This window comes from Thunnus maccoyii, chromosome 11 (assembly GCF_910596095.1).
Source record: "Thunnus maccoyii chromosome 11, fThuMac1.1, whole genome shotgun sequence".
NCBI classification, from domain to species: domain Eukaryota; kingdom Metazoa; phylum Chordata; class Actinopteri; order Scombriformes; family Scombridae; genus Thunnus; species Thunnus maccoyii.
The window spans coordinates 8,930,468-8,944,297 of record NC_056543.1 but is presented as its reverse complement, the minus strand read 5'-3'; the positions used below and the strand labels follow the sequence as shown (position 1 = coordinate 8,944,297).

The following is a 13,830-nucleotide window of genomic DNA, read 5'->3' as shown; positions in this document are numbered from 1 at the left end:
AAAATAACAGCACTTAACACAAAAAATGTTCAGAGTTTATGACACCGTCAGATAGTTTTGTTAGATACTGTCTGATAAACATCATCTGCAGTTACATTGTGAAATAAAAGATATTGCACCATACATGAAATACTGGACTGTGACTTGCAGAAGTCAGACATCTGTTTTGTTACACAATAATGTCACGTTTTTGTTATTACAAATCATCGGTTGGGTGTTCTGATCGTCAGCATGTTAAAGAGTCAACTTTTTAGTGCAAGTTTTGGGGCTGCAGCTCTGTTATTAGTTTGGCTGTGGTTTAAAGTTTCCCTCCACTCAAAAATGTGTTTTTCTTCTTGTTCCTTCAGTCGGATGTTTGAGCTTCACTGTGCAGAATGACGTATGTACAGAGACACTAGACAGCTGTTTTCACATTAATCTGCTGAAAGTGAAAAGTTCCTCTGTTCTCACCGGAAATCTGCATGAAAAGGTTGTACATATGAGCATGACTTGTGACATCAAAGCCAGCCACAAGTACGCAAGCGTGATGTGGAAACTTGAAACCTCCAGTGTAAATACACACTGAGTAGTAAACATCTGTAAATTCTGTATTTTTCGATTAGGAAGAAGGAATAGATGTCATTTTAAGGAGGGGGTCATTAAGGTTTAAGATGGATTTAAACTCTCTTAAATCTCATTTCTGTGTCCTCAGAAGTTATGGTTTGAATTGAACCTTTGGTTCATGGCCTTGATGACAGGAGTGGTGTTCTGTAAAATTGCCACTAGAGGTCACTGCAGGTTAAAGTTGAACATGCTGAGACTCAGAACTCTGAACATTTTTATGTTTTACTACATGTGACCCCATGAAGGCCAAACTAATGCAATGTAATGTTGCATTATTAAGGTGTAACATGCTTTAATTTAATTTTGATGCCAAAAACAGGGTTACTGATTATCTGACAAACTGGAGAAGTCTGTTCAAAGCAACCATGAACTTACACAAAGGACACACAGTACAAGTCTGTTAGCAATGAAGGCCGGTAAGTGAATTGTTCAGTCAGCTGAGGATGCAATTTGCATAAAACCAGACAAAGGGTAAAAATATATTTATTTATATGTATTTTGTATATGATTGATATTTAGTGTTTTACTGTAGGGGGCACATATTACATTTGTATATAAGTATAAACTGGGGCTTGTGATAATCAAAGTGCAACTAGACTATGAATTATAATCAGTCAGTTCTTTCCTTAGCTGTCTGTGAACTGGTTGGCTGACCTGGAAAATCAGCAATCTGAAAGCTTGCTTGGTTACAACTCTCCAAGGAAAAATAAGGTTGAATGAAGAAAAAGCATTATTTTCTGAATCACTTGTGTTGGATGGATCTTATATGGTAGCTTCATCATACTTCAGGTTGAAGTGAAATTAGGCAATTGAAACTGTGCTTGTTTTGACTGATTTGGGTTGAATTTAGCATGCAGCTGTGTTTTAAACCTTTTAAACTACTAGTTTACCTGAAAAAGGTTTCAACACACAGCTAAGCTCCGATTTTAAGTGTCACCGCAGCAGCTCCTTATATGTTAAAAATCTAAATGTATTCTCCAAATACAAGCTTAATTACATTTGTCGCTGGCTGACTTTTCCCACAAGGCGTTGTTGCATATAAGGGTATCCTTTTACAAATTGATCAACAGAAACTTCATTCAATCGAGTGATGAAAGCAGACTGAAACCACTTGAAAAACTGGCATTTGTTGAAAAAAATTTATTTTAAAAACTAACCACAAAGTACTATCAATACAAAAAGTATAAAAAGTACAAAAAGCATTGCTCAAAAATAACTTGAGATGACAGTATTTGAGTTGGCACTGTGGGTATGATTCAGAATACAAAAGACGGCATCTTAGTAGAGCGCATTCAAGGCATTTGAATTCACATTGAAATGATTACATGGTTTACAACCCTCATTCAGACTCTGGAGCCGCAATAACGCCAATCCAGAAATCAGCACTTTAAAGACATTGAACATGACATACAGTATTATCCCTTATTTAACCAACAGATACAAATAAATCTGGATCTGAACCGACTGAGAAAGAAACATTTGTTGCTCAAGGCCAATGTGTACCTAATAAAATAAGCTGCAAGTTATAGAGTATAAAGAAAGAGCACATTTTTAAAGTGAAACTGCACTTGAACTCATATTGTACCAAACCATTGTCAGAATGCAGCAGTCCATGGATTAAATCAGACTTCAGGGAGCTAAGACAGCAGTGAATGTTGTTTTTAGAAAAGAAAATAAGAGAAAATAAGTTTGCCACAGTGACAAGAGCCTCTTTTCAATACCACAATACTCAAAATGAATAAAATAAAGAACAGTATCAAATACAAGTTTGAACAATACAAGACAATATCAAGAGATACATGTTTTTCAAGCATTACCCAGGTTTGTTTATTCCTTTGGACAAAGGCACCCCAAGTGTGTTCCAGTTTCCATACCTGGCACCAGACTAGAGAATGTTGACTGGTGCAGTGCCAACATTAAAAAAAAAAATAAAATAAAAATAAGTGACACACTTGAAAGAAACCTTTGTATGAAAATTAACAACTCAAAGTCTTCATCAGTATGACAATTACTCCAGTACCTTTCTTTTAAGAGTGGTGCCTTGTCCATTTACCTTTTTGTTTGCATCTACAAGCACTCACTCACTGATTCACTTACTCACAAAATACAAAATTCAACTCTTACAGTTTAAACATGTTTTTTTTTTTTTTTGTACTACGACTGGCTTGGCCAAAAAATGCCATAAAATGGAGTTCCAGTTTCGGTCTAAGGCAAACTTGAGATGCATTCACTGTGAACTTCCAACAGAGGACAAACTCTTAAAAAACGACTAATAGTTCTAAGTCTCATAATAAAAATATGAAAGAGAATAGCTGCCCTGAGGGAGAAGTACATGTTAACGGTTATTGTTGCACAGCGGTAGTTTGTAAGCACTTTGGATCTTCAGACAGGCTGGTGTCTCAAGTATTGCTGGGTTGAGACGACCGTTCTCCTCCTCCTTTGACTTTGATGTTCGACCACGGCTGGCCGTAACACTGAAAGGCTTGGGATGACTTCATCCACCTCAAGCAAGTTCATGACGTCACACACGTGCATACACACACTCCACTTGTTTGATTCCCTCATGTCCGCTCACTGCTCCTGATGTAAACTTTGATCTACAGTGTCAGCTGGACGGATGAGAACCTATGCACGGAGACCTGTGAACACAGAGATGGTGACCATGTTAGTAAAATGTTTCGTTATTTAAGTCAAAATACATTGACAGGACAGAAGTTCAATTTATGAAAAAGGGAGAAATTATACTGCGTTTCTACAACCAAGGCTCAAACATGTAAGCCATGATGTACAACGTTCTCAAACTGAAAATGTCTACTGCCTGAGGTGGAGGACAGAACAAGGTAGAAGCCTCACCTTTCTCACATGTACTGCTCTGCTTCTCCTGGGCAAAGTTTAGTCTGTTCTGTTCCACTGCGGTGCCATTGGACTCTGGGCTGCTGCTGCGTGACGGGCTGCTCTCCTCATTCTGGTAAGCCATATCCAGATGTTGCTGGGCCAGTTTTAGGTGTCTACGCAGCCTCTCCAGCTCTCGCGATGAAGCCTCGTCCCCGAACGACTCGCGGCCCGAGTCTCCCAGGTTATCCCTGAAGCCCATTTTTCCTGATGGGTCCTTCTTCAGAGCTGTGTGGTAGCCTGGAGGTGCAGACGGCTGGCGGCAGATGGAGGATCTCTGGCTGGCCAGAGCTGGGTGACGGGGGGTGGGAGGCCGAGGCCGTGGCGCGCAAAAGCAGTCACGAATACCGCTGTAGCCGAGGTGAAGGATCTCCAGCATGGTAAAGAGCAGACACAAAGCGCTGACGGCGTACATGATGAGCAGGAAGATTGTTTTCTCTGTGGGGCGTGAGACGAAGCAATCCACCGTGTGCGGGCAAGGAGAGCGTGTGCACACGTACGACGGTGCCACCTCCAGCCCATAAAGGATGTACTGTCCGAACAGGAACGATGCCTCAAAAATGGCACGTGACAGCAGCTGAAACACGTACACCTTCATGAGCCCGTCTCGCTTGATGCGACGGCGTCCGTCGTGCTTTTTGCTGGGCTTCTCCACGACGTCCTTTTCCTTATCTGGCTCGATCTCTTCCAGGATCATGGGGTCCTCCTCCCCGTTATCCTCCGCCTCCTCGTAGTCCCGGTTGGCGCCGCGGCTCACGATCGGCATCCGCTTTCTGTTCCGGGGCCGGTAGTCATCGTCCTCCATGCGGGCGATCTTATGCATGGCAAAGCCAAGGTACATAATAGTGGGGGTGGTGATCATAATCACCTGGAAGACCCAGAAGCGGATGTGTGACAGCGGCGCAAATGCGTCGTAGCACACATTCTCACAACCGGGTTGCTGTGTGTTGCACACAAATTTACTCTGTTCATCATAGTAGATTGACTCGCCCCCGACAGCCGTCAGCACGATGCGGAAGACGATGAGGAGGGTGAGCCAGATTTTGCCCACGAAGGTGGAGTGATTGGAAATCTCGTCCAACAGACGTGTGAGGAAGCTCCAGCTCATTTTGCCTCTTGAATAGTGGGGTACCTCTCAAATCTGCAAAGAAAAAGAAGAGACAAAAACTGAAATTAGCTGTCATTATTAATAAAAGAAAGTGGTCATTGAGTGTAACAGCAAAATGTAGTAGTCATTGAAAACTTTGACGCAATAACTGACATAGTAGAGACACTTGGTCATAATCAAAGCGACAGTTAAGGCCAGAATTAAAGTTGAACTGTATGAAACATTTAAATAAAATAAAAATATAAGCTCTTTTTCCACTACAATCCTAAATAATTATCTTATTACTTATGTAATTTTGCTCCACCACATCTCAAAATACTTTGTCTTCTCAACTCCCCATGTTATTGCAATAATAGCCACCAGGTGGATCTAATATGTCACTGTTACAAAGCTGAGATGTCCCAAACACTAACATCACTGCTATGACGCGGGCATGTTCAGGCAAGGATCTCTAGAAAAGGCCTCAGGCGATGTTATCATCAAATCATGCGACCAAAAGTTCAACTAAGACAGTAAGCAGGGAGCATGAGGCATATCACAATGAAAAGACGATAAGGTTATGAACTCTCTGATGAGAAATGTGACTAAGCACCGTTCAAGGCCGTCTTTCCACTGTCCACTAAATGTAAAATACCACAACACCACCTCAAGATGTGTGCGATCAGTCTAATTACACTTGAACATTTTACACACACTGAATACAGATGTCACGTCCATTTTCTGGTACTCATTGTTTAATAATCTGACTGCCAAGACAGTAAAAGCTGACAATTAAAAAACACCAAAGAGGCAATGAAGAGCACTTGTGGTTTCACACCATCTGTGACCGACCTCGTAACAACCTCTGCTGAGTAATTATCCAAAGCTGTAAACTGTGCTACCAGGCTTGTGCCAAGTAGGTAAGCTACATCCAAGGGTGCTTACTGAAGCTAAGAAAACTCTACAGCTACCTATTCTATTACTTTCACAGCTTCAATTTACTGTTAGATTCACAAGGTGAATGCTACAACAGCACAGCAAACTACTTTCTTTCAGGCCTCAATTAATCTGTTAACCATTTGCTCTATAAAAAACATCAGATAACGGTGAAAGATGTCCATCATAATTTCTCAAAATTACATTTTCCAGCCTAAAGTGATGTCTTTCACTTTTTTTTTGACCAATTCACAGTCCAAACCCAAAGATTTTCAGTTTACTAAGATGAGGGAGTAAATATTCACATTTGAGAAGCTTGAACTGTCAACATTATCAATCATTTCAACACCAATCCAAATGTGTGAAATCATAAGCCATGGAATCTGCAGGTTTTACTTGCAGCCAAAAACCACTCAAACCTGCAGTGCGTAACCTTTACATATAAATGAACGTCAGTTACATTCACTCCCTTACCAAACAAGTTCACACAATGCTGATTAAGCCCATCAATGCCAGATAAATCTCTTTATTTCACAATATAGGCCTACACAGTTTTGAAATCTCCTGTCAGGCAGGACCTTCCTGCTCTGGCTGTTTGAATGCACATCCAGAGACTTCCGCCCGGCCAAGCCGGCTAACTTCTAGTTAGCTTTCTGCTAACTTGAATGGGGATAAAATAATTTAATCAAGTGGCTCCTCTAGACTTTCCAAATGTTATCAGACCAAATGGATCAAATTCTCATAGTGAAAAGAGTCATTTTTCAGGGGTTGTGTGACACTCAAAATAATTTGCAACAGTAGCGACAGAGTAGGCTACAGCGGAGCCAATGATGTAAGCACATTTTAACAGTGTTTTTGTAATTACTCTCACTGCCAGAAGGGGGAGACAAATGTCCCGCACTCCGACTTTAAGCAGATTTGACTAATTATTCGCTGATAGGTGAACTGAGTAAATCATCTGTTTCTTTTAAACACTGTGCTTCACATATTTTCTTTAAGTAGTATGGTAGTAAATTCACTAGTATGCACACGATACCTAAAACCTAAAGTAACAAAGCTTTATCCAAAACACTCTCCTGACAGAGAAAGCTTCAAGCTTTACAGAAAAAAAACTATGCATCTACTCAAACAGAAATCTGATATTTCACTATTTTTATTATAGCAAATGTGTGATGACTAAATCACTGATTAGATCATCAAATATCAATGACACACAGAGAACCAGAGGTCAAGGAGCTTCTATTATATCACACCAATAAAAACATGTTGACTTTAACAGGTTTCATTTACAGTTCCAATGCATTAGACCAAATCCAAAATAAAACCAACATGTGAATGAGGAACAGATGATCAGATTGTGTGCGTCCCTAATCTGTAAAAAATAACCTGTTCACAAGTTGATGTTTTTATACAAAGAATGTAGGAAGTGAAAAATTGAAGAAAGAAAAAAAGCCAAATCAAATAAAGGGAAAATGACAAATGATCCTTTAACAAACTACCACTGAGAGGCCTTTAAAAGAGGAAGCACCACCCCAAAATGCCCCAGCAGAGCTCCTTAATAAGAACGGTTTGTATTGTGCAATTCACAGGTATGAAAGGGAGTACTGTATGAACATGACATTTATAACATTATGTTTGGAGGGAACTATCCCTTGGTAAATAAAGGGTTACAATGAAGCACATATGTTTACAATAAGTTGCAGAAGCTCAGGCCCTCAGAACAATCAGCTGTTGAACGGACAGTTTCACGATTGACATCAGATTCTTTGAGGTTTACGTTGACTAAGAGTTCACACTCGGCTTGTAATCTGCGTTTAAGAGTAAAACCACACACAGTGAGGTCAAGAGATTGTGAGATTGTGAGAGACATTATACTATCCTACTGATCGCATGTGCTGTCTTCGCAAGTTATGTCAGTATGCAGCGGAACCAATCTGTGCACATGCCTTTGCACAAATGTTCCCTTCATACTACTTCGCCATTTTCATTCACTCTATCTTGTTTAACCATTTACTGCTCACAGTGGCTGCTGCTGTCATCGCCCTTTTTTCTGTGGCTTTTTCTGCAGCACTGCCTGTACGCAGCTGCATCCTGCATACAATCAGATACACCTGAATGACAGTACGACGACCTCCCTGCCAGGTTTCCAGATCAAGATATCTGACAACGCTTTCCTCGGGGAGGGACGCAGTTTCATGCTGAAACCACATGCAGAGACACGTTTAGCACCAACTGATTGTATACAGAGATGCAAGAATTACTCAACAGCACAAAATTAATCACCATCTGTTTTGGTAATCAAATATTGTAGCAGCAAATGTGATGATTAAGCTTTTATGTGTCATACATGATTTACTATCTTTGGATTCTGGGTTGCAGAAAGAACAAAATATTTAGAAGCATCATCTTCAACTCTAAGAAATAACAATGTGCATTTTTCTCTGTTTCTGACATTTTATAGACAAAATGGTTAAGAGAAATGAGGAAATGATCAGCATATTAATCGATCATGAAAATAGATATGAGGTTGAGTCATTTTTAAAGAAAAAAATAATGTCCAAATTCTGTGATTCCAGCTTCTCAAATGTGAATATTTTCTGGTTTCTTTAGTCCTTTGTGATAGTAAACTTAACATCTTTGGGTTGTAGACTGTTGTGGACAAAACAGGACATTTGAGGACGTCACTCTTGAGCTTTGGGAAACCCATTTTCTAACATGATTTATCGATTAAATCCAGAAATTAAATCGCTAATGAAAAGAATCGTTAGTCGCGGCCCTGAAAATACACTGCGAGCGATCATTTTATCTTATCAGTTACATTCCACCATCACAGTGGTCGTCTACTGTGTATCAGTCATCTAAAATGCTCTCCTTTCAGGCTACAGAGGACATGAGGACTGGAGGTCAACAGCACACCCTGCTACTTGAAATGTAGGTTAAATGTCAGGAGTTGCCCAAAGCTGCTGTCAGAGCTGACGTCCCATGCCAAACTCAAAGCTGCAAATATGTAACTATTTTAGTTAAAAAGATTTTTTTTGTGTCATCTCCATGGTTGAGAATTGTTAGACATAAACTCACTGACAACACGGTCCGGCCTGTGCTGCTATTCAGTGTCATTGCTCTTGGCGGCAACTCTTGGCTACCTTTCTCGCTATCTGTACAAACAACATCTGTTCAAACCTGAGTCGTCACATAGGAACCGCAACTTCTTTTTGTTGTTTTAACTTTTGTAATGGGTAATAATTTAACACCAGGATATACATGTCTCTTGAGGGTAGCTTTCCATTAGTAAAATAGGTAGACAATGACGTGAGAAGATGTTACATCTAATAATTAGTACCTCTTCCTGCCATAGAGGGCAACAGTGTGTGGAAAGTTAAACAAGTCACCTTTAATATAACTTAAATGGATCTCGTTCAGGTTATTTCATAAACTATAACCTCTTATACTAAAATAAATAAGCATTTTTGATAATGCATCGTCATATTTAGCTATTAAAAACCCATCTTTTGCATTTCTTTACTGCACTTTCTCCTCATTTATTGGCTGACATTTACACTAACACCTGCCAAGCCGATTTATCAGTCTAACTTTAGAGTAAACACACAAAACATGTTAAAAACTTAAATTTAGTAGACTTTCTTAAACGCTAATACCTTGAAGCTTGTGTTTTCCCCAAACAAGATGCTGGTATGTGACCAGTATTGATCAGATACACTAAAAGTTGCCTGTATCTAACATCTTTTCACTCTCTAAAAAAAAAAAAACCACATCACATGTCAATTTCACATCCTTTTCATGTCCCGTCTACAGAGACAGCACAGGCATATCTATATGAAGCACTTCAAAGAAAAACAGCCCGCTTCAAAGTAAGAAGCAAAGTAGTTTCAACAGTGTGAGTCCTGTGGAACAGAGAGGCTTTTGTGGCTCTCACATCTGGGAAGCTAGATATACAGGGGTGTCCCCCTCCTTCATCCCAGACCCCGAAAGCTGAGAGGCCCGAGCTGGGTTTGAGGAAGTGGCAAAAAAAGAAGGAACCAGAAAACCGAGTAGTGACTTCCAGTGAGCTGAGTGGAGGTGGTGGGGATAAACTCATTCACCCTTCACATCACCAGGATACATGATGCCATAAAAACAATGTGGCTTGGTATTGGTATTTTTTTGTGGAAGCACCTTAATTAATTAAAAACACCACAATGTGAAATGGAAACATATCCAATTTTCATGGAGAAGAAGGGAAAAAAAAAAAATCCTCCTCGTGGCAAACGGGAGAAAACGTCACCGGGGTGTCCCACATGCTCCCACATACACATGTAGGTTAGGACGGGATTAATGCTAACACTGTTGTTCTTTTAATAAAAGGAAACGTGATGCAATTTAACACCTATTATCCAGAATGTGAGGATTTTGGATTGAGGCAACTTCGAGACAGAAAAAAAAAAAAAAAAAAAAACATAATCCCTGCGCGGTCCCCCCCATCACCAAATCCAGTCCACACACTCAAAATGTCCGTCAAAATGACCAAAATACTCAACATACCTTGTCAATTAGCACGTCTCGTGGTGCTATGACAACAAATTGTGCACCAAATATGCCGTAAATCACCAATAACTCACATAATGCGGCCAATTTACGTGTTTCAATCAGCGCCAGCTTGTGCGCGTAAACTTGCGCTGGCGTTTTTAAGGATGAATTTTTCGTTCCCTGGTTTGGTTAGACACTCTTTTAAATCACAGAAGCAGTTTTAGAAACAAGTCTTCCGGTGCAAACACAAAACTTGAAGCTCGTTAAAGCATCGCTGTTAGCAAGAAGCTAAAAAAAAAAAAAAAGCTGCGTGATGCTGGCGCGTCTCTGAGCCGCCACGCTTTGTTTGTCAAGTATTTACCTTGTGATATTAAGGTCCTCTGTTTCCCGACGGCTCCTCAAAGTTTCAAGAGCTTTTCCTTCCTTCTTCTCTTAATTAAAAGAAAGCTCTCCCGCTCTAATATCAAGCCATCCAGGAGCCTGCGTCCTTCTCCGGTTTATGTGTGTTGTACTGCGGGGTGAGGACAAAGAATATTCCCAAATCCCCCCTTTTCTCCTCCCCGTTTCAGCCGGGCACCCCACCCCCTGTCTGCGCAGAGTGGAGGAAAACGATCCACTGCCAGCATTCCTGATGCAATCCTTGCTTCGTCTTTCGGTCTATAACTTCACCCTGGATTCAGAAGACTGAGAATAAGGCACAGTAACACAGTAAATCTAGGGAAGCGTGAGCAAATAATCAATATCTTTATGGTGTTAAAAAAAAAAAAAACAGAGCTGTTGGGAATGTAAAGGCATGTACTTTGAATGCAGCTGCATTCAATCAATGCAAAGAATTTTAACTGCTATCAACAGAGCAAACATACATACAACTCCTTAAAGGATCAGTTCAATTTTTTTCAATTTTGTCAATTTTGCCCAAATGAACAGTGAAGCAGGTTTTTCTTGACACAATCATCCCTCCTGTTCATACTGGACATTAGAAGATTCCTTCATAATACACTTAAGTGATGAGGGACAAAATCTACAAGCCGTGTTTTGTGCAAAAATGTATTTAAAAGTTTATCTGAAGCTAATGTGAATCTTCAGCCGTCTATATTAGTCAAGTCAAGTAGATATCTTACAAAGTCAGTCTTTTTAGTGCCAAAGTTCCTGTTTTTGTTACTACGTCCGCGGATTAACTGGGAAAAATACAAACGGAATTCCACTTGATATGACTGACTCAGTCTGCTGAAGCCTCATACAAGCGTCAGATAAACATTTAACATTTACATTTAGACATTAACATTTAGACAAGCAGTTTTGCGCAAAACGACTGTGTCGAAACACTTTGAATCATTTACACTGAAAGTTTATTTGAAAGGGATCTTTTAATAGCCAGTATGAACAGGAGGAATGATTACAGTGAGCAAAACCTCCTTCAGTGTTTATGTGGGAACTTGACTGTTATTTTAAGACATACTTGAAATTTGTGAACCTATCCTTTAAGGGTGCTTCATGTTATAAAATGCAAATGTGTTTTCCACATCTGCCCGCATTTCTTAAAGCAGCATGTGAAGATAACAGCAGTCACATACTGTATGCGGTCTGTTCTTGCAGCAGCCTTATCACCACCTTGGCGATGTGGAACAACATACGGCCTACTGATAGTGGGTGCCCTTCTTCCTGCTGTTGGGAAGTTGTTGCCATCATGAGGCCCCTTCCTCCGCCATGTCACACTTTCTTTTGCAAGGGCAGCACGTGCGTCTCCTCAGCCTTCCCCTCACTTTGCATCTCTTTGAACTATACACCCCACTTAACTGTGGCACTGTGTATCTTGCCAGAAGTGATCATTCTGCAGATGTTCATACACTCAATAAGGCTCATTACAAGACAAAGGAGAGTTTGCACTATTTTTATGCCAGGATTTATGTCCCCCATTAGGTCTTGAAGAGGTGTGGACTAGTGGTGGCATGAATCACAAAGTGAGTAGTCAGTTGCCTGAGCTCAGCACTATTCTGGAAAATAAAAAATGTGGCATCTACCATCTGAAGTATGGTGTTAGCCTTACTAAATCCAAGGGGAAATTTCCTTTAAGCAGTTGAATTTCCAGTAGGCTTACGCTGCAGTTTCCCCAGAGAAGTAAATGAGACATATGTGCGGTTACCCAGATTAAATATTACAAGCACCCAGTCAGCATAAACCTCCTGATTTTGTCACTCAAACTGAATGATCACATTGTTCTTCCAGGATCTCCTGAAATGCCGGTCTTCACTGCTTACCCACATCTCCGAAACAGAAAACGCAGACAAAGCAGATCGGCTTCACATATTGCTCATTGTGAATGGGCTGCAAAAAGTTCGGGATCTGCTGTGTTTTGTCTCTTTTTTTTTTTCTTTTTTTTTTAAATAACTGGCCGTAACAAGTGAGAAGCGCATAAAAAGCAGCAGTTATTGTTTAATATCTGCTGCAAACAGGAGGTCAGTGGAGGAATGCAATGCCCTTCCCCCTTCTCAGAGAGCAGTGGAGTTCTATTGTGAACCACAAGCATGCTTTTATTCATAGGGTGTGATGTGGGGTGCCACAGTCCAAATGACAGAGACAGATAATCTGGAGAATGAGCGGCCCAGACTCATGGCTCCTTGAAACTATTGAATAACCACTGAACTGAGTCGGCTTGTTGCTAATGCAGGATAAATTGATGTGTTTGCATTAATATTGTACAGTTGCTCTTGATATTGACGCATTCATGATGGGATTTAGAGCAGGCATGTTAATGATTAATCTATGAAGATGAAGAACAGTTTATCGTGATTGCACTGTTTGCTTCTAAACACACACAAGGGTTAAACACAAAGTTAGCTTGTCTATATTTGTGAAGGACTCCATTATTCCCATTGTTGATGTACTGTAATAGCCTCTAAAACCCTGCTGTTGACACTGCAGTCAAGTCCAAATAGTGTCATTTTCAGGGCGTAAAGTGCCACATTTGAAGTGGGAAAGGTGCCATACATGTTGGGATGCATTTTATAACAAATATATATCGAGTCCAGAAAGCTGGAGGGGTTAAAATTGCCCACACTATACGAAAACACTTGTATTTTTCTCCATCTTCCATCCATGCTAAACCGACATGTTTGACAACCAAAAGCAGATTCATCAAAAACGCCCTCCAAAGTAGATGAATTTAGCAATAAAGTGTTGCTGTGAAAACTGATCATTGTGTAAATACTTATGTATGATATGCAATCTTGCCAAAAGCTGCTCGCTCCAATGGTCTGTGATTACCCAACAGAGGAGATTAACACACTTTTTTAATGTGGCACTTCAGTGTGGGCGTTAACGTTTTTAAAACATAAATAGCATTTTATGAATTTTCCACATTAGTGTAGCGATGACTGCTTTTACTCTATACTTCCTTATACTACTTAGGGCTTTTCCTGTTAGGTGTTTTACCACAAAAAATGCCTGGACTTGTTGTTGATCTGTTATGTTTCTCTTGCTTGCTAAATGACAGATTTATCTTAGTGTTGAGAGCTCTACAGACAATGATGTTGCAACATCTCTAAAGAGGTGAAAGGGCTTTGCTCAAGAGTTGCCCTCTTGTTTGCTTCAGAACCTGACCCACTGTGAATCATCCCCTTGTGATGTTTGCTTTCCTGCCAGTGACACGTTTGATGAAAGAGTCAGCCTGCAACTGGTTTTGAGCCTGAACGCTTGTGCAAGTTCAACAAGGAAAGCCATAATGTTCCCCCTCAGGCAGCTGTGGTCAGCTCTTTAGAAAGAAGACCATGAAACCAAAAAGAAAATAG

At 40.3% G+C, this 13,830-nt stretch overlaps 1 protein-coding gene across 2 annotated transcripts; it reads right to left on the bottom strand.

Moving 5' to 3' along the window:
• Positions 1-1,740: 1,740 nt before the first annotated feature.
• On the bottom strand, positions 1,741-10,611 carry gjc4b (gap junction protein gamma 4b). Of its 2 annotated transcripts, none has more exons than XM_042427154.1 (3): positions 10,404-10,611; positions 3,457-4,636; positions 1,741-3,242 (listed from the first exon to the last, which is right to left on the bottom strand). In XM_042427154.1, exons 2-3 carry the CDS (start codon positions 4,601-4,603, stop codon positions 3,229-3,231), a joined length of 1,161 nt encoding a protein of 386 aa, XP_042283088.1. In that variant the 5' UTR covers positions 4,604-4,636; positions 10,404-10,611; the 3' UTR covers positions 1,741-3,228. The 2 variants fall into 2 exon arrangements, with proteins under 2 accessions (XP_042283088.1, XP_042283089.1); XM_042427155.1 differs by lacking the exon at positions 10,404-10,611 and adding an exon at positions 10,058-10,125.
• Between the last annotated feature and the right edge of the window lie 3,219 nt (positions 10,612-13,830).